At 50.5% G+C, this 20,923-nt stretch overlaps 1 protein-coding gene across 1 annotated transcript in view; it reads left to right on the top strand.

Moving 5' to 3' along the window:
- The first annotated feature begins 13,075 nt into the window (after positions 1-13,075).
- Positions 13,076-20,923, top strand: part of Gabbr2 (gamma-aminobutyric acid type B receptor subunit 2) — a 348,083-nt gene continuing 340,235 nt past the window's right edge. Inside the window, exon 1 of the mRNA XM_026415240.2 lies at positions 13,076-13,402. Coding sequence (XP_026271025.1) covers positions 13,076-13,402 — 327 coding nt within the window. The remainder of the gene's footprint in view (positions 13,403-20,923) is intronic.

The raw sequence follows: 20,923 nt of genomic DNA, 5'->3' as shown, positions 1-20,923 counted from the left end.
ATAAGGTCAGATAAGTGTGTGACAAGTGTCAGGCACCCTGGAGGGTGGAGAGGAAAAGGGACCAGGAATAAATGGGAAAGCAAGACAGGAGTAGGGCCTGGCCCACGAGAGGGAAAGAAACGGACACACGGCCGAGAGGAGGCAGGGAGGGGAGGCTGCGGTCCGAGCAGAGGGCCAGCGTGGAGGAAGGAGCCGAGGCCGAGACGCGCTCTCTGGGGAACAGCACGAAGTGGGGTGTGGCTGGGCCCAGGGTCTGTGCTGAAGAAGAGGCTGGGGGCTCTGGGGGGCCTCACGAGCCGCACTGAGCGCTCTGGACTCTGCCCTGCAGAACCAGAGGAGGCCAACCACACTCTCCTAAAGCTCTCTGCAGCTTCCCATGGCACAGATGGGAAAACTGAGGTCCAAAGAGGGGCAGGGAGGGCCCAGGGCCACCCAGCGGCAGGACTGGTCCAGAGCTCGGGATCCTGGCTCCTGTTTGGGGAAAGTCCTCTTCTTTCCTGTCCTCTCTGTGCTGAGAACTGTGCTGGCCCCGGGGACCTGGCCCTTGCCCTGTGGGAGTGCCACTGTGGGAGGGGACAGGCACAGTCAAGTGGACCCCGTGTGTGGTGCGATGGTCTGTGACGTTGGTGGCCCTGAAGGACTGTCTCTGTCTTCTTAAAACCTTCTCGCCTTGTCTGTGACTTGCTTTCCAGAGGAATATGATGGAGGTGACCCTTACTGCCATTCCTGGGCCTGACCTTAAGGACACCTGTGGCTTTCACCTTTGCCCCCTGGGGCCTCGGAGCCACCACATAAAAACTCAGGCTACTCTGCTGACCACCAAGAGAGGCCGTGTGCAGAAGCCATAGAGAACCCCAGCTGTCTCCCCAGTCTCCCCAGGGGAGCCCAACCTCCCACTGACCTGCCGACAATGTACCCACATGTGTGACCCCTGGCAAGACCAGCAGAAGAACTTCCCAGCTGAGTCCAGCCCAGGTTCATAAGCAAAGTGTTTTGTTATTTTAAGCCTCAAATTTTGGGGGTCAGCTTGTGACCGAAACAGGCAGTAGGAAGCGCCTGTTGAAAGGGACAGAGTGGGCTGAGGAACAGAGGAAGCAAGGAGGAAGGAGGAACTGTCCTGCAGGGGAAGTTCCAGAGGGTGAAGAGGGCGAGTCTTCAAGTGAGCTCCGAGGACCTCCGCTGGGCCTGGCCTGGGGCTGGCTGCCCAGGAGATGCAGGGGAGGACAGGAGCTGGCAGAGATGGCTCTGGATCTCGGCAGGCGCGGTGCTGGCTGGGCAGGGGGTCTCAGTGCCTGTAGGGGGATTGCTGAAGGGCTGGGGACTCAGAGGAGTTGTCCTGGAGGGGAAAAATAGCCTTCACAGAAAAGGCGGAATTTAATTTGGGCCCTCAAAAGCAAGTGGGCTTTTGAGTTGGTAGGAAGAGCTTTCTCAGTGGAGAGTTTTGTGTGGACAAAGCAACACAGAGGTTGGGGTGTTGGTCCTGCAGGGATCAGAAGTGCCCAGGGCCAAGCGGAGAGCAGGTAATCACAATGAGGGACCACAGTCATGCCCTCCGCTTGGACAAACCCTCCACACTCCACTTACGAGGAGATGTCTTCAAGTGGAAGCAAGCCCTGGCAACTCTGCTCTGTGAGTTAGGGCGGACCCCAGCCCCGGATGAATGAGATGTCTCCCAAGGTAGCTCGTGTTATCACCAGGAATTGGGGGACAAATAAATCCCTAAGAATAGATACAGAACATTGATTTTTCATTGATTATGATATAATTTCCGTGCACACTAAAAACGTAGACTTTTGGCAAGAAATACTTTCCTGAAAGAGGGAGCAAAGATATTTAAGAAGGTGTGGCAGGTGTCCGGTCCCTTTTGATCGCTGTCAATCATTGAGAAAGGCGGGCCCTGGGGCTGGGGATGTGGCTCAAGCGGTAGCACGTTCGCCTGGAATGCGTGCGGCCCGGGTTCGATCCTCAGCACCACATACCAACAAAGATGTTGTGTCCGCCGAGAACTAAAAAATAAATATTAAAAAAATTCTCTCTCTCTCTCTCTCTCTCTCTCTCTCTCTCTCTCTCTCTCCTCCCTCACTCTCTCTTAAAAAAAAAAAAAAAAAAAAGAGAAAGGCAGGCCCTTTGGCCATGACTGACGGTAGGGGTGGGAGGGGGAAGTCATTTGGGAAGGCTCTGGAGACTCCCAGACTCAGGGGAGAATTCCAACTTTGCCCCTTTGTGGTTGCAAAGTACTAAGCACAGCATCCAGCACATGGTGACGGTTTAGTAGTCTTTATTGCTAACATTGCTCACGACGGACTGTCTTCTACCCAATATCAAATGAAGAAGCCAGCATCTTGCATACGCCCAAGTGTCAGTATGTTGGGAATAGCCTGCTATTCTAGGGCTTTCCTTTGGCTCCCCCCTTCATTCCTTCCTGCACCCACACACCAGGGGCACAGAGATGAGAGGGTCGAACTCCAGACCCCCATCCGGATGGTTTCTTAAGTAAGTCAACTGACCCCCTTGGAGATGCAAATGGCCTAGAACAGTGTCCTGAGAGCCAGCCAGCAGCAGGGGACCCTGGCAAGACAAATACAAAGAAAGGTGAGGCGTCAAGTCCCCACTTTCCACAAAGGGAAACAAAATAAAACAAAAAAGTTAGAAAATCAATAGCTGACATACCCTTGACGCTGTGATATGATGGGAGAGATCGGCTGAACCCCTAAGTTCAGTTTGTCGCTTTCCCTGGGCTGCCTTGGGTGAATCACTAGCCCTCTTTAGAACCCCATTACCTCTTCTGAGCAATGGGCATGCAGACACCTCGAAGAATTATTAATGTGAGGGCAATGGACACTGCATTGCATGGAACTAGGAATATTAGCTTTGGGGGTGAGGGACATGATCCTTGGTGCCTTGCTTGGCAGAGGGAGCCTGCAGCTCTAGTTTAGCCTTCTAGCCCCAGTTTCTCTAGAAGCTCCCTCATCGCCCCCCTTCCAAAATTAGAGACGCCAACATCATGCATTTTTATTTTGTTCTATTATAAGATTAAATATAGTTTCAAGAAAGATCAGAGCAGAGAGAAAAGAAAATTAAGACAGGAAAAACAATAGTGAACCACAGACACCCAACAGAGTGGGTTGGCTTTTGTTTTTGTTTTGATCTTTCTGTTGTTTGTTGGAGGTTTTTTAATGAGTAGAGTCATCCTCTGGACAAATTTCACAAAATGAAAATATAAATAGAGTAAGAAAACCCAAAAGCAATAGTAAAACAGTGACATAAGAAACATTTTTTTTAAGTAAAAGGAATACCTGTTCATGATTTAAAAAAAAAAAAAAAGAAAGAAAGAAATTTCATGTGAGAAATAAATCTGTCCTCCCCTCTGATTGTTCCTCACTCCTGGCCCTGTTAGCTAGAGTCAGCTGCTCTTGACAGAAACTAGAAACTTATTCTTGATTGTTGCCACACTGCAAATGTTAGTGTCCAGGTGTCCAGTTTTGCTTGTTTGTTTGTTGGTAGCAGGAATTGAACCCAGGGGTGCTTAACCCCTGAGCACATCCCCAGCCCTTTTTTATATTTTATTTAGGGAAAGGGTCTTTCTAGATTGCTTAGGGCCTCACTAAGTTGCTGAGGCTGGTCTTGAACTTGCTATCCTCCTATCTCAGTCTCTAAGCCACTGAGATTACAGGCATGTGGTGTGGCATGGTCTCCCATGTTGGAAGGAGAAGAGAGAATTTAGAAAATCTCCAGAGGCATCTAATTTGCTAAAAGATAATGAACATCATAGGAAAGAATTAAGAACTTTCCTGGATCCTGACAAAATAAAGATATCAATCAAAGAAACTCCCCAAAGGAAGTCCAGATGGCCATGCAACTGAACTTTATCATGCTCAGCGGCCTGCAATGCCCGTGCCCTTGAAATACCCAGGAAAACCATCCAGCACAAAGCAACACCTGATACGTAGAGTGAATTTCTCAGAAAACTGACCCCAAGCGGGAGAAAACCCTCCCTGAGGAACACAGAAGCAAAATTCCTTGCAGGCCAATCTCTTGGACACAGCCATGGAATCAGGGGTCTTTTGCAGAGTGGGACAGTGTCAGGAAATGAGAGTATCCCTCATCACATAAAGTGCATCATACCAAAGCATTTGGCCAGCTATGTTGTCATTCAAATTTTTAGAAACGTGGGGAAAAAAAACAACCCCAAAACAGTAGATTGCTATGGTTTGAATGATCGTGTCCCTCCTCTATGATTCACCTGGAGACCCAGACGCTATGGACTGGAATTTTTACAAAGTGATTAAGTCATAAGAGTTCCACCCTCAGGAATGGGTTTCTTGACCTTATAAAAGTGGCTTGAGGAGCCTCTCACTCCTCCTGCCACACAGGGACACAGAAGTGCCCTCTATGAGGAACTGGCCCCTGCCAGGCACCAAATCTGCTGGTGCATTATTGATCTTAGACTTTCCAGCCTCCAGAACTGTGAGCAATTTGTGTTTATAAATCACCCAGCCTGAGGTACTTAGTTATAGTTGCTCAAATGGACTAAGACGAACTTATTGGACTTTACTAAAATGTCTATGAAATTGAAATGAGTGGAATTATAAAACATGGACAAAGAGCAATTAAAATGCCACTAAAGTCAGATGCCAGGCTATCTGTGTCCTTTGTTATTTATTATGATATACAGCAGTGGCGGGGGAGCAGGAGAAATAACTTGATTTCATTAGGAAAAAATAAATTAAAAGACTCACTGTTGTTGCTCAAAGGGAGAGGCTTGGAACAAGATTGGTGCCAGAGGAGGCTGCTGCATCCTATCACAGTGCGCTTCTGAAAATCTGGCCATAAATCAGATTCTTAGAAAGCAAATCATATTTTCCCAATAGGAATGATGCTATAATTGAAGCTTGCTTTGCTGGTCAAGGATCCAGCATTAAATTATCCCATGTAACCCCCCCACCCCAAGCTGACAGCCAGCCACAACAGGAGCCCTCTGTGGCAGACTCTAGCCCTCCCCTGTTACCACCCAGTTCCCAGCATCCTGGGAGAAAAAGGCCACCCCATCACCCTTGTGAACCACACTCAGAGGACTTCCCTATCCCCGGATCTCCGTTGCACAGAAGCTTCAACAAACATTCTCGTTCAACAAACACGCAATGCTTGCTTGGGGTGTGGCTACGGTGTCACCTATGGAGAGGAGCCCAGAGTTACACACAGCTACCAAAGCAAAGCAGTGTGATGCCCCAAAGCCATTCTAGAATATGCTGAGATAAAACAAAATGCTGTGTTTTGTTGACTCTGAGAAGCTCTGTTTTATGTATCATGGAAGGAAAAAAAAAATACACTTCCAACCCTAAGGCACTATGAAGGGCAAAGTGCACCCCGATCCCAGATATGAAGGCGTGTGTGTCTCAGGATGGTGGAATGGGGTAATTAACTTGTGAAGAGTGATAAGTGTTATCTCTCAGCATGAACTGAGCCTCCACACTGGAGCTGAGAACAGGGAGCCGTTACTTCTCCTGGAGTGGCTGGGAGGAGGTGTTGCAGAGGAGGTGACTTGATCTGGGTTGCGGAGGGTTCCGCTAGTGGGAGACGGAGCAGGAGGAACATGCCGGCCTGAAGGCTAGCTTGAGCGAAGGTACGAAGGTTGAGGAGGCTGGCGTGGCTGTAAACCAGCTCATATCCTTTAGCAGTTAGAATCTAGAAGGTGTGGGGGAGAGAGCTGCCTTTTAAAGCTGGAAATACTGAAGCCACATTGTAAATAGCCCATGATCCCAGGCTTGGGAGTTGTGTCCAGAAATAGGGAGCCATAGAAGGTTTCACACTGGGGAGTGACAGGATTATAGCTAAGCTTTGGAACAGGTGTGTTGGCAGGGTACATGAAGGACAGGCTACAGAAGGGTCAGAATGGAGGTAGGGATATAAGTTGGACTAGCAGCCAGTCTGCAAACACAATATGGAGTGAAAAAAGTCAGATGCAAAGGAAGACAGACGCTGATACCATTCACATCAAGTCCAAGCAATGGCAAAAACTCATCTCTGCCATTAGCAACTAGTACTGTGATTTCCCTATAGGGAGCAGAGTGACCAGGGACACCATAGGGATTTCCTGAAAATTGGTAACATTCTGGTTCTTAGTGCTGGTTATTGGATCTGTTCACTTTGTGCGAATTCATTGAGCTGTGTACTGAAGATTTGTGCACTTTTTTTGTATGTGTGTTGTATCTCAATAAAATTTATAAGAAGAAGGAAGAGGAGGAAGAGAAGGAGAAAGAGGAGGAGAAAGAAGAAGAAAAAGAGATGGAGAAAGAAGAGGAGAAGGAGGATAATAATAATAATGCTAATTGTGGCCACAGGGAGGAACTGGAAGTCAAGGTCTAGAATGGAGGAGTAGCAGGAACCTGCTGGAACATACAGGCATTCAACCCCAGGATGAGTCAAAGCTTTGGGCATGGCGTGGTGTGTCTGGAGCAAGCAAAGGTGGGCAGAACTCTCATTCCAGGCCTGTAACAGAGACACTGCAGATGTCTGGGGTAGAGAATAACCAGCAAACATAAAATAAAGGAGCGATCAGGATTGGGAGGGAAATGCGAGAGGAGGAGGCTGTCCGAGGGCACCGGGTTGCTTTAGTGAGCCCTGTCTCCAGGTGAAGGGGGAGAGGGACAGGGGCAGATGGGCTCTGGTTTTCTTCAGCCACTGGCGATGGGGCATTGGTCCTTGGCAGTACTCGAGAACTGATCATGCAGATGCACAGAGGAGAGCCGGGCTTCCCAGAAGTGGGCGTGGGTTCACCCAGCTACACTCACCTTTATTCCTGGAGTTAGCAGTTTGGTAAGTCAGAGAAAATAGGAGCCGACATGCCTCTGGGCTTTAGTAGGGGGTCAGCAAGAGTTCTCCTGATACTCTTGAACGCAAGGTAGAGAAACAGCCTTCAAACGTGCAGGTTGGAGGAGTTGTCAGAAGGTTTAATGCCAGGAACCCCCAAGTGGGGGGTCCCAGGGCTGCGACTTTGGCACTTTTCTTTTTAACATTTTGACCAATGTTTTCAGATCAGAAAGAAAATCAGGTTATCAGATAGTAGTGGAAGACCCACCATGCAGGATGCCCTCAACAGACTGGAATATCATAACATAATCACTGATGGAATGTTCCCGTCCTGTTCCTAGGTCCCCAAGCTAAACTGCTGACACACAGGATTAGAGAGATCTGGCTTGCTGTTCACTTGAAATGGTAGCAATGACATCATAGAAAACAAGCGTAGGCTCTTGGAGAACCACAAGCTTAGGAATCAGAGAAGTGATGTGTCTACTAGCAAAACGTGAGTAACTCTGGCCTGCAAGGACAGAGGCCTCTGCACAAGGGACGGTCCTTCCTATTTTACATTTTTCTTGGCCCAAAGTGGGGGGTGGGAGGTGGTGGTCAATTCTGCTACCACCTTTGAAGAGAGCCCTGGGCAGACTAGACACCAGGAAAGGTGGCCCCATCTGGGGACATTTCTCCTAAGGAAAGACAGACTTGGTTAGGGTGGGGTGTGACAAATGCCTCTAAGCTGTCTTTTGTGAAGGGCTGCCATTGATGAGGGAGAGTGCCATGGAATCCAGCTGCAGATTTGGATCTGGAGTAAAACCTTCAGGAAAGCCAACTTTGGTGAAGCCTAAGATAAACCTGTACAGACGCCTCATCAATCTTGTAATGGACTGGGCTCCTCAGCAGGTGCTGATCCTGCCATCTTTGGTGGCAATATTGTTATTATTTATTGCCTGCTTAATCCATGCTTAGGACTATGTTAAATGCTTCCTGTGCATCGTCTTACTTAGTAAGAGAATTAACTACATGCAAAGATTTTTGAAATAGTGGTTGGCACCTGTAGTGCCCACAGATTTAGTGGTTATTATTTAATTCTCACAATAACACTACGAAAGAGCCATCATCCTCATCCTCATTTTTACCGATGAGGAAATTGCAGCCTAGGAGGTTAAGTGACTGACCCGAAGTTGCACCACTAATAGTTGGTAAGTCAGGATTTGAACCTAGGACTGTCTACTCTAAAACTCACCACTGATTCTAAAGACAAGGGGGACTCGTGTTGGACAGGTGGTTGGACCAGCGATTTTATAAGCCTTTCCCCTCTCAAAGGCTCCATTCCAAAAACATGCCTTTTGTCCATCCATGGTACCCTTTGCCAAAGATCTAGAAATTGTTTTTGAGATTTCTAAGTGCTAGGGGCTTTTGGCCTCTTTGCCAGTCTGGGTCCTTCTAGAGGCCACCTGATTGTGATCTAAATTCCCATCTGCATCCCTTTAGGATCTGTCCAGATGCTGTGGTTTAAATGAATCGCCTCCAAAGCATGTGTGGGAAATAGTCCCCAGTTTTGGGAGATGGGGCCTAATACAGGGTGATTAGGCCACGAGGACTCTGCCATTGAGGATGGACTGATACACGCGTTATTGAGGAGGTAGGCCATGGCATGACCTGGAAGAGGCCTCGGCCACCTTTCATTCATGGGGGACCCTGGCCAACTCTCCTCCCTACCTGTTGGTGTTCATCTTCAGTGATGCCCTTTACCTTTTTTTTCAGTACCAGGGATGGAACTCAGGGACACTCTACCACTGAGCTCCATCCCCAGCCCCTTGTAGATTTTGAGATAGTCTCTCTAAGTTGCCCAGGCTGGCCTTGAATTTATAAGCCTCCTTCCTCAGCCTCCAGAGTAGCTAGGATTACCAGTGTGCATCACTGTGCCGGTGTTCTTTGCCTCTTTCAGACTTTCCTCCATAGTCATCTAAGGGCACCCTCAAGACGGGACAGTAGAGTAGAGGGTTTGGGCCCTATGACCACCTCTGCTGAATATCATTAGGCACAACATTTCACCAGCCTGGACCTTAGACTCTTAATATATAAAACTGGAATCTTAACACCCATTTTTCAGGCAGTCATGAAGATGAAGATGATGCCTACCAAGGTGTCAGGCCCAGAGTAGGTGGGTGTTTATTATAATAAATGATGGCTGTTATTACTCGAACATAGCACCAGACCACATTAATGCCTGAAACCCATTTTTTTTTTCAGTTTAAGAAATATGCTTTGGGTAAAGAAAAAAAGCTACTTAGATTCATTCAGCTAATCTTTTTTTAGAGCTATCATTTGTAACTTATCCATTAAAAAAGAAGAAATGGAAAACAATGCATTTTTTTTTAAACTGAGCTGCTTGACTGAAAGAAACATTTCAATGGAAACACGAATAAGAAATAGATGGGAGATGTTTGCCAAGATGGTTTATAATTTTTTAAAGGAAAAATGTGTAACAGAAGGCCTCGCTGCTGTTGGGAGTTAGTAGAGTCAGGTGTGGATGAACAGGGAATGGGCTGGGACGAGGCAGTAGCAGGGGCAGATCTAAGCAGCCCAATGAGATGGCAGAAGGCCCAGCCCAGGAATGAGAGAGAGCAGACAATGGGACCATGGAGAGTGTGGGCTGCTTTGCTTCTGGGCAACAGGATACTACTGAGAGGGATGATTGTCCTGTGACAGGCAGGCAAATGGACCATGGAGCTCCCAAGTCCCTGTGAAGCAAGTGGGCACCATCTCTCAGTACTTTTCCTGCCTCTGAGCTGGGGTCTAGAGATGGACTTCTCAACACAGGTTGGGGTGCATAGGAAAAAGAAGGTAGGGTGATGGGAAGAACATGAGAAGTTAAAGCCATGTGGACTTGGCCTGACATTGGTGATTTATCCTGTTCTGTAGGTGTGACCTTGAGCATGTGCTTTCTTGGTCTCCGCTGCATCTCTTAGATGAGCTCAGTCAAGTGTTTCCACAGTCGTAGGACTTGGTCAGTGCATCTTATTCTCATTAATAATAAGAACAATTAGAACTCAGGTCACTTCTAACCCTCTCCTCTGCTTGTATCCTGTGGTTCTTTTTCTTTTTTAAAAAATTAGTGCATTATAGTTTTACCTAATGGGCATTCATTTTGACATATTCATAAATGCATGCATGGCCTGCTCCCTGCCACCAAACCTGGCTTGTTGTAATAGCTTCCTATCCTGTAAGCTTGATTCTGCTGTGTCTTCTCACTGATGGTCTCCACTCGGCCACCAGAGGGATCTTGTTCAAACAGTTCAGATCATGCACTGCTCTGTTCAGTACCTCCCATGGTTCCCCACTTCATCATGGATAGCCAAAGTCTTCACAGCACCTAGGCCCTGCACATCTTTTCTGCCCTTGACCTTGGGTCCTACTGCTTTTTCCATGGCTCACTCTGTTGCAGCCATACTGGCTTCTGACTGTTCCTTGAACGTGCCAGTCACACCCCTGTCCCTGAGCCTCTGCCACTTGCTGTTCCCTCTCTTGGAACACTATTTCTTGTTTTTCTTACTTCCCTTGAGGCTTTGCTGAGAAGTTGCCTCCCTGTATCCTTCCCTGACCTCCCTATTGCAGACTACAGCCCCACCTTGCAATCTCAGGATTTCCAGTTGTACTGTCCCTGGGGGCATGTTTCATGAACTGACATATTAAGATGTGGTTATATTATTATTACTCCTGCTTATTGTCTCCATTTCTCCACTAGAATGTCAATTCTACAAGGCAGCAGTTTGGGTCTGGTGGATTCACTCCTGTATCCCCAGCTCCTAGGACACTGGCCAGCATGGAGTATGCCCTCCCACACACTGTTGAAGGAATGAGCAGCAATTAAAATAAGAGGATGGACTCCAGCTTTTGAGGAACAGGGATTCTAAGGCAGCACTCCAGGGGACCCAGTTGCCTAAACTGGAACACAAGGCCGGGATAGAAACTCAGAACTACAGGAATGCCCAGGCACTGGAAATGGAGCATGAGCTCAGAGCTTGACCTGGAGCCAACTGACGGACTGGGAAGTGGGTGCTCCTCCCGCCAGGGCTGCTCCCAAGCCATGTGTCTTGGGGACTAGATCACCCTATAATCAGAGACAGGGGCTGAAGGGCATGTGGCCAGACAGGGCCTTGAACCCCTTGGTAAATGCCAGGCAAAGTTATCCCAGCTTTTAACTTATTCCCAGATGTAGTTGTCAGCGGATCGTCTGTATTGGCACAGAGTACAAGGAAAACACAAATGACTAAGGGGAAAAAAGGAAAAAGAGTAAAAATGCTTATTCAGAAACCTGAGCTGAGTCAAAGAAGGGCAGAAGCCAGAATCGCGTGATTTAGAGGATGTCTGTGATGGCAAGTGAGACACCTGCTGAGTGGGCTCTTAGGGGCTACCCCATCTTTTGGATAATTTTTGGGGAGCGTGGAGATGCTCAGATGAGCTCTGCTCATGCAAACCGTCCAACTTGGGGAGGAAGAAATGCTAAGGAAAGCGGAAGGTAGCCTCTGTAGAAGCCTAGAAAGAGAAATTGGGGCAGGGCTAGTTTGGCTCACTTCCCTTGGCGCTGTCCAAGGTACTGACTTCTGCTCTGCCTCTGCTCTGGTCCTGGTATCCCAGCCCTGCTTCAAGGGCCACTTTTACCTCACTCACAGAGCAGCTCCGTGGCCATCACCTGGTCAGACTCCCTCACCAAATGCCTGAGGGAACTGAGATCCATGGGTGCAAAGAGCCCCTGGTAGCTCTGCAGTTCCAATCCTCCCTAACTCTGGATACTTGGGCAAGCTACAGACCACTTCAACCTATTCACCTGTAAAGTGGGGATGATGAACCCAGTATACATAGTTTATAGGACTGCTGTGTCAACTACATTGTAAGGCAGGTAGCAAGCACTGGGTGAAGGTTAAATTTCCACCTTTGTTACAAGGTCATGGGTATGGCCCACAATGCTTGCTTCAGCCTCAAGGATGTTTTGTGATTTGATGTCCTGCCATATCCCTGGCATTAAACAGCCCCTGAGATTTTATAATTTATGGAATAAGGTCCCTACTCTTCATGGAGTGACACGGAGGGGGCCAAGGTGTTAGGTCATGGAGTTTATGCATATTTGGTCCAAGACCGCTCTGGCTAAGGTTAGCCAGTGCAGTTATGCGACTCCAGGGGTGCACGGCCGGCTCTGGCCTTAGGACAGAGCTCCCATTCAGGGAGGAATTCTAGGGCGGGGCCCTTCTGGAGTGGGGACACGCGGAGGTCAAATGCCTGGAGGGGGCGGTAGCCGCACGCAAGGTTCGGATCCCAACCCTCGGCTGGGGTCGGCAAAGGGCGGCTACTGCGTCAGGTGAGGAGAAGGGTGTCCTCAGCCAAGACTCAAAGGATAGGAGACCTAGTACCAAGAGGCTTTCCCGAGCGCCGGCGGGCATCTTCCGTGATCCTCCGGGCTCCTTCAGGGCCTTGGGCTCCAGAGCAGAACAGGAGAGAGCAGGCTTCAGGTGCCTCTAGGACGTCTTCATGGAACGTTTGCCTGCCCAGACCTGCTCGCCCAGACCTCTGAGAAGCAGTCACCCTGCGGGTTCTACAGGAAGCGCTCGGCAAGCGGCAGCGGCCCCCACATTTGACAGCGCACGGTCCAGGTCCCCCATCTCTGTCCCCGGGCGCTAAGGGCCCGGCGGCCGGCGGGCAGCAGCAGCCGGTGAGGCGGAGGGCCGGGGGCGCGTGTGTGCGTGTGCTGGGAAGACGGCCCTCCCCGCGGCCGCCGCAGCGCCTCCCCCTCCCCCGGCGCGCACGGCCGGTCCCCGTCCCTGGAGGCGGCCCAAGCCGCCGCTGTGCAGCCTCGCCTTCGCCTCCCGCGTTTCCTGCCTCCCGCCCTCCCGCGGCCGGGCTCCAGGGGCTGCCGCCTAGCCGCTCAAGGCGGGAGAGCGGCTCAGAGCGCGCACGGGGGCGGGCGGAGGCGGCCCGGTGCGGGGCGGCCGCGCTGGAGAGAGGCGCGCGCCGAGACGCCGGCCCCCTCTCGGCGTTTGCTCGCTCGATCCCCGCCTCCCGCACTCCGCTCGCTCCCACCCCTTCTCGGCGTGATTGATCCGTCACGGGAGCCGCCGCCGCGGCCGTTCTGAGCGAACAGCAGTCGGAGCCCGAGCCGAAGCCGGGGCCCGAGCCGGCGCCATTGCGCGGGCGCCGCGGGGAGAGCTTGGCGCCGGGCGGCGGGCCGGGCCAGGCCATGCGGGCCGAGTGAGCCGGCGCCCGCAGCCCGCGGCGCGGCATGGCTTCCCCGCGGAGCTCCGGGCAGCCCGGGCCGCCGCCGCCGCCGCCACCGCCGCCGCCGCCCGCGCGCCCGCTGCTGCTCCTGCTGCTGCCGCTGCTGCTACTGCTGGCGCCCGGGGCCTGGGGCTGGGCGCGGGGTGCCCCCCGGCCGCCGCCCAGCAGCCCGCCGCTCTCCATCATGGGCCTCATGCCGCTCACCAAGGAGGTGGCCAAGGGCAGCATCGGGCGCGGCGTGCTCCCCGCCGTGGAACTGGCCATCGAGCAGATCCGCAACGAGTCACTCCTGCGCCCCTACTTCCTCGACCTGCGGCTCTACGACACCGAGGTGAGTGTCCGGCAGCTGGTGCCGTCGGGGCTCCAGAGACGGCGGGGAGTGGGAGTGTTGGACAGAAGCAAGCTCCAGCCCTTGGCCAGAGCCTTGACTGACCCGCCCGCGCCTGCCGAGGGCACCGCGGGCTGGTGCTCAGTGCTCACCCCGGGTCCCGCTGGGTTTGGCTAGCACAACTGGTACCCAGATTTGCAGAGCATCCTCCAGCTCTGGAGATAGTGTGTTGGAGGGGGGGCAACACAAGACTAGTGTCTCCTTTGAGCAGAGAGGTAGTGGAGAAGGTGGATCCCCAAAGGCCTGCAGTGGTTGCCCCTGCCCAGATGCCACTCGTGGGGTATGGGAGACGGGTGAGAGGAACAGGCGCATTGACTGCAAACATTGACTGCAAACTGGGCCAGCCGGGGCTGGAGGGGCCGTGGGCCTGCTTACCGTCCCCCTCCCTCAGGAAATCCAAGAGGCGCTTTGAGGTCCGTGGGGCTGCGGGATCTTGGGACCCGAGCGCACCGGCCGAGCTGGGCGTGTGGCGCGCGCCAGCAGCACGGAGCAGCACGGCGTCCGCAGGTGTGGGGCCGCCGGCTCCGCAGCGGTGTTGCCTGGATGTGTCCGGCGCTGCCAGTGGCCCCGGGCGGTTTAATGAGGAGAACCCCCTCGGGTTAGTTGCTCCTAGAGTGTGGTGGCAGGTCTCTCCCCGGACGTGTAGTGGTGTGTGGACTAGGCGGCTGCAGGCGCAGCTTCTTTCTCGGGTGCAGACTTGAAGCGTTCTAATAGCCCGAGCACGGACTTAAAGCGCAGCAGCGGGCTTCATTCGCCTCCTGGCCTCCTCTGAGCGGAGCCGGAGCTTTCCATCCCAAGACCCCTCCCTATGCCCTCGGCCTGAATTCTGTCTGAAGCCCCAGCGCCGACCTTCACCGCCCACCGGGGGGCTAGGGCGCGCGGAGAGGTTCTGGAGAAGCGGTCGCCTGCACCCCAAGGTCGGGTTTGCGAGTTTTTCCAGACTGAGGGAGCCCCTACGCTCCGGCCGCGGCGTCTGAGATGCGGCCTGAAGGGGGCAGTGATTTCCTGTGCGGTGCTCTGGGTTGGTGCCTCTTCCAATGCTCCAAGCACCGCCGAGGCGCTGGGCTTGACCCTGCTTTCCAGAGCTCCCCTCGGTGCTTCTGCTGGAGCCCAGGTGCAGCCACTTTGGGAGGAGAATGGCGCTACCACTCTGGTGGTGCAACCTGGGCTTCCCTTCTTTCTTAGCTCTTTTTTTTTGTGTCCCCCTGGAAAGAGCAGAATCTACACTGTTTCTTATTCCCCACCTTCCGCTCTTCACTGATGAACCAGTCTATTCTGCGCGGTAAATAAAAGGTGAAGGAACCAGTGGCAGTTGGCAGCGATGCGCGCAGGCTGCTGCAGGCGAAGCGTCCTCTGGTCCCGGAGGATGCAAGCTGGGTTGCTGTACAGGGCTAACCGGGTGTGAAATCATTTCCGAATGACATTCCTGTCATTCTCATCTTTGCCTGAGCACTTCAAGTTCTCTGGGGGTACTTGTCCAGCACACACAAACGCAATCACACAGAGGCATGTCCTGGCACTGTTTCCATACTTATTCTTCTAGAAGGGACACCACTGGAGACCAGGTTCGGTGGAAACAAAAACATATGTAGACAGGGCAGTCCTGCTTGCATGTCACCAATGATTGTCAGTGGCATGATGTGTTCACTATCAATTTCTTCCCTTTAGAAACTTCCATGAAAGAGATTTCCTGTTAGCCTGTTTGTGGCAGCCAAGCCCTGGGTGCTTAGTTTCATATTTTATTCTTCAAGTGTGTCTTGGTCACTTTCTGAGAGGGGCCAAAGGCAGTCAGAGGCGCTTCAGTTCCTGGGAATGTTTAGGAAACAGTGGGGGAGAGGACAGGAGATAATTTTCAGTCTCCTGCAAACAGTGTGTGTGTGGGAAGTCTCTAGCCATTTGAAATGGACCAGACCCAGGGCTTTGGAGTAGGTTGGACCAGGGTTGGACACTGAGAAACTGGTTACTACCCCACACCCCACCTTGAATGAGGTACCTAATTGCTTTTGCCTAGATGTCCACATCTAAAAGAGTGAGGATATTATATACGCTTGTAGGACAGTGATGTGGGGCTCACAGGAAGATACCTGAGTTGGCAGGTTCAGCTCCCCGGGCTCTGCTGGCACACTGTAAGCACTGGGTAAATGGTTCTGCCTCCTTTCCTTCATTTCCATTTAGTGTGTGTTCACAAGTGAGCTGTGTATGGCTTTCGCTGTGATAACATGGTCACAACTCAATTATTAAGAGTGCTTTTTTTGTTTGTTTGTTTGTTTTTGAAATGGTGTGGAGAGTCAGTGAAGTTAACGCTAGAAAAAAAGTAATTCTAGCTGACAATCAAATATATTATTTTCAGCCACCAAGCATCACATTTTAGGAGTGTGCCCATGTGATATAATTAATTTTTTTTGTGACCTCATCTTTAAAGTAGAGGTATTTTTTTTTCCTCCTCTGAGCCAGAGTGAAGGAAAGATTAGTCTGGGTAATATGCAGCAAATCCAGGGCCATCCGATGGGTGCTTGGGGCCTTTGGTGAGTGTGGGGGGAGCTGTGTTTCTGGACTGTGAGTGCCACCTAATTGCTTGCTGGCTGTGCCACTTACTGTCTGAAGACTCAAGCAGAGGTTGAATGTGATGACTGTATTTCAACTGGCTTTGCAGATATTTGCTGTCAGTCACTGGCCGGTGACAATAGGCAGCCAGGATGGACCTTGGTCCATATGGCCTGTAAGATGACATTTAGAAGGAATGGGTTAATCTGGTCACTGGGGAGAGCCTATCTCTATATAGGAGCCTCCCATATGTATTTATCCAGGGTGACCCTCTAGTGTAATTAGAAAAACGATAGAACTTTCAAGGTCCCACTCAATGCCCCGGGCTTGTCAAAATGAAACATCACAACAGATCACCTGTCAGAACCTCTGCTTCTCTGGTGTAACATCAGATCACTTCAGCAAATGCTTGCTTATGTATTCCAAGGAGGATTTGCATATCTAAAAACAAGCAAGACACTGAAAATATAGATGAAAGGAAGCATCAGGAACTAGGTAACAGCATGGAAGTTACCAAACCAAGACTAAAATGGTTATTGGCATTTTATGTGTGTGTGTGTGTGTGTGTGTGTTGCTGGAAATTGAACCCAGGGCCTTGTGCATGCAAGGCAAGCACTCTACCAACTGAGCTATATCTACCCAGCCTGGTTATTGCATTTTGATCATTAAATTTTTGCTCTGAGTTTCCTACCAATCAAGGTAAAAAGGAAAATTTGGTGAATTACATTACTAACATGTTTGATTATAAGATTCTGGGGGATGATGTCTTTTTAAAAAATCTTTGTCAAAAAATATCACTTGAGTTTGGTTAAAAGAATCTGAGGGACAATATTTTAAGAGATTCAGAGACATTCTCCATAAGGTTGTTTTTCATTCTTTAGTAGTCACATTAATAAAATGAACCGATGACCAAGGAATGAATTTAAAAAATAGTGTTGGTTAGGGCTGGGGATGTGGCTCAAGTGGTAACACACTCTCCTGGCATGAGGGGCACTGGGTTCGATCCTCAGCACCACATAAAATAAAAATAGAGAGGTTGTGTCTGCCGAAAACTGAAAAATAAATATTAAAAAATTCTCTCTCTCTCTCTCTCTGTCTCTCTCTCTCTCTCTCTTTAAAAAAATAGTGTTGGTGGTTCTGATTGAATTAATGTTCATTTTAGAAAAGTTGGAATAGTAGAAAAGCATAAAGAAAAAATTTCCCATAATCACTTACTCTAAAATAATTATGCCTAATAAGTAACATTATTTCCTTCCAGTGGCCCAAATTTACTATGTTATGTACTTGAGATATTATACTATGTGCATTTTAAGATCTTGTTTCATTCAATTAACAAAATATAATGGGTATCTCCCCTTGTCCTCAGTCCTTCTTGTCAAGATGGTTCTTAGTGGCTGGGTACAGTTCTATCGTATGGGCACTTAAGTATTGAATCATTCCACTCTTGATGGATTTGTGTTTTCCCACTTGTTGCTGTTTTAAAGCATTTTGCAATAAACTAAAGGAAAATCCAGGGAACCAAAGGTGCACAGCCCAGATGTGCAGCTCCCAGGAGCAGTACCCTAATACAGGATCCAGGTTAGAAGATCCCGTGAAAACCCAGTGATTGATGAGCAGGGTTTTTTTTCCATGAGTGGCTTTGCCAGATACCTATTACTCACCAGGCTGAGCCTCCTCAGGAGGCTGAGTACCGCTCTGCTGAGCACCTGTGGAGTTACTGGTGCTGCAGGAAGGTACAGTCCACACACAGGGTAAGAATGAAGTCTTCGTTTTCCATGCCGGATAGAAAATGATAGTAGAATGGTTGCATAATTCTGTGCATGGAAAACCATGGAGTTGTACACTGTAAATGGTAGAATGTTATAGTATGGAAACTACATCTCCATACAATATTTATTTAAAATGTAAAGATGGAGCATGAACTTTTTTAGGATCAGGCCCACATCTTTGTGGTGGTAGCATTCCGACTGCCCGGCACGGTACCTGGCCCTGGTAACTGGTAAGTGCAATGCTTAGGACTCCTGTGGTGGAAACCCAACTTTTGCTTGTTCATATCACTGAACAAAACTGCAGTGCGCTGTGTTCAGGCATGGCTGAATCCAGAGGCTCTAATGAGATCTTTAAAAATATTCCCCCCTCTGCATCTTGGCTCTGATTTCCTGTCAGCTTCACTCCGGGGCAGGCTGTCCCCATGTGGTGGCACAGATGGCCTCTCACAGCTGCAGGTCTGCACACTCCCAGTTTAGAAATTCCAGTAAGAAGAGTTGTTTCTTTCCCAATGATTTCAGCAGAAGTCCCAGACTCACATCTTGTGGGCTTGCCCCGGGTCACGTGCTCACCCCCAAGTCAGGCACATGGTGTCCCTGTGCCAGGCCTGGGGCATCGGGCAGCGTATCATGAAGGCCCGGGAGGTGAGGTCAGCTCCATCCCACCACATGGATACAGAGTGGAAAAGAGGTGATTCCTCGAAGGAAAGGGATGTGGTGCCAGGTGGGTCTACCGGACCCCCACAGGCAGGCCCTGGGGAAATGCTCCATTGGACAGTGAGAGGACAGATGCCAGGGCTGTTTAGAAAGAGACCATGTCTGGGTCAAGAGCGGCTCCTGGGGGAGGGGAAGTGGTGGTGGGCCTGGAAGGGTGAAGGTGAAGATGCAGTCAGGCACAGGCCCCGCGGAGGGGAGGTTGGGTCTCAGGAAGGGTCCCCGTGATCCAAGGATGGAGGCAGCGACGTGTGAGCTGTGTTTGACCTGCTTTCCCCTGAGGGCAGGGCCTGCAGGGGGAAGTGGGTCGGTGCTGGGTGTGGATGGTCCCGAAGGCTGCTTCAGGAAGATGGGGCCGGGGGAGCCACGGGAGGGTCTGCAGGGTGAGTGTGCTGGGTGAGTGAGCTGGTGGTCTAGGGACAGAAGGAGCTGGAGACCCAGGAGCCAGTAGCTACGGAGTGACATAGCTGAAGACAGAGACGATGGGGTCTGGAGGGACATGGAGAATGAGCAACGCTGAGACCTGACAGGGCAGGAGGGGTGACAGAGGGGACATGGGCTGAGAGGGGTGCATCACTGAATGGTGATGGCTGCACGCGAAGGAGCCGAGAGAGAGAGCCTCCGTGCAGGAAGAGGCTGGCGAACTTCCTCCCCCTGGCGCTCTCACCTAGCATCTGTGGACTAAGTCTTGGTCTCAGGGTCAGGAGAGCAGGATTTGTATCCCATAGGGTGCTCCTTGCCTTCTTGGTGACCCTGAGCAAGTCAATTTGCCTCATTTCTCCATGAAATGGAGCCACGATGCTAATGGCCTCCTCAGGTGTAAGAGGAACAAGTGAGGGGAGCAAACCAATCAACGCTGGGGCCGTCAGGAGTGTTGGTAAATATTTGCTGCTCTTTGCTAGCATTATTATTATTTTTGTACAGGGTGAGGACAATCAGGCTGACCTCCCAGGGCTCTTATCAGGATTGAGAGGAATGGTGCAGAAGCTCCGCACAATGAGCTAGAAGCAGCCTTATCTGCCATCGTGTCACACGCTGCGTTGCTGAGCAGGGGTATTGGAAATGGGACACAAACACTGAGGTCTTTATCGGTGGGCACCTCCCAGCCTGGCTCTTGTTCTGCCTCCTGTCACGGCCATGTTGGTCTTTTGGTCCCTCCCCTGGGCTGAAACTCTGAGAGGCCAGGCGGATTCCCCAGGCCTGCCAAGGCTGATATGTGTTGCTAACCTGAACCCTAAAGGAACAGCCAGGTCTGCTTTCTGAGTCAGACAATGACCTCGTAGGACATTGCGCCTGGCCCACAGCCCCAGGGCCTCCATCTTCCCTCATATCAGGGTGCAAATGACTCCAGAGATCAGGATGCAGCGGCTGCCAACCTGTTGCTGCTACCTGTGTGTTCCCACCGGCCACAACCCCTGAGCATCCCAAAGTGAGGACAATGGCTTGGCCATGCTCGTCCCCCATAATTCCTCCAACCTAGTCAGGCACCCACGGACACACCCACTGTCTCCAGATGTCTTTTAAAGTCCTTGGAGAGGAGGTGGTGGGTGGAATTAATAGACTTAGGGCCTGTTTCGTCCTTGGCATTGGGCTAGAGTTTTAGCAGTCTGAATTTTTCTTTAAAGGGGCCTTCTTCATGGGTTTGGACTTCCGATGAATGAGCACAGAGAAATAAGAACTTCTGCATGCAGAGACATAAGAAATGAACAGCTGGGAGTATAAGAGGGTGATGCAAATACATTTGCTGAACAAATAGGTACATAGGCTCTATGTCTTCTGTTAGTCAGGATGGGCTAGGCTATGCTACATTAAAAAATGAATACTGAAACCTCTGCTGCTTGACACAGTAGATTTATATTCTGCTCTCACAAAGTCCTGGATGTGTCAGAGGTCCTCCTGTTGGGTCTCCTTCAAGCATTAGCATAGGGATTCAGGCTGTTTTTGTGTTATGACCCTTCCATCTTTGGGCTTCAAGGAGGTGTGGCTAGAGAGAAATCTGTGAAGGAAGGCACATTAGATTTATAACCACCTTTACTTAGAAGTAGCACATTTTTTCTGCTCATATTTCATTGACTAGAAATAGTGACTGGCCAAAGTAGTTTCAAAGGAGCCTGGGAAATATAGAGGAGCATATGAATGTCATGGTCATTTGTCATTTCAGGAAGAAGATATCAAGATAGACTTATAAGTGTAAGAGACCTTAGGGATCATACCTGTGAAAGATGAAGGAACAGGTGGAAAACACCTAGCTCATGATACTGTTGGGATACCTGAGAAGGCGAGGGGTCTGGAACGAGAACTGGGTAGGAGGAATTGCCGACTGGGGGCCTCTCTCAAGAAGTCGTGGCCAGATCAAGGAGGAGGAGTTCCATGTTGGACCCAAAGAGCCAGGCTCTAGAGTCTGCACTGGGCGACTGTGGCCTGAGTGGCATGCCATGCT

This window comes from Urocitellus parryii, chromosome 4 (assembly GCF_045843805.1).
Source record: "Urocitellus parryii isolate mUroPar1 chromosome 4, mUroPar1.hap1, whole genome shotgun sequence".
Lineage (NCBI taxonomy): Eukaryota > Metazoa > Chordata > Mammalia > Rodentia > Sciuridae > Urocitellus > Urocitellus parryii.
The sequence above is the reverse complement of the archived record's forward strand: the minus strand, read 5'-3'. Positions and strand labels throughout refer to the sequence as shown.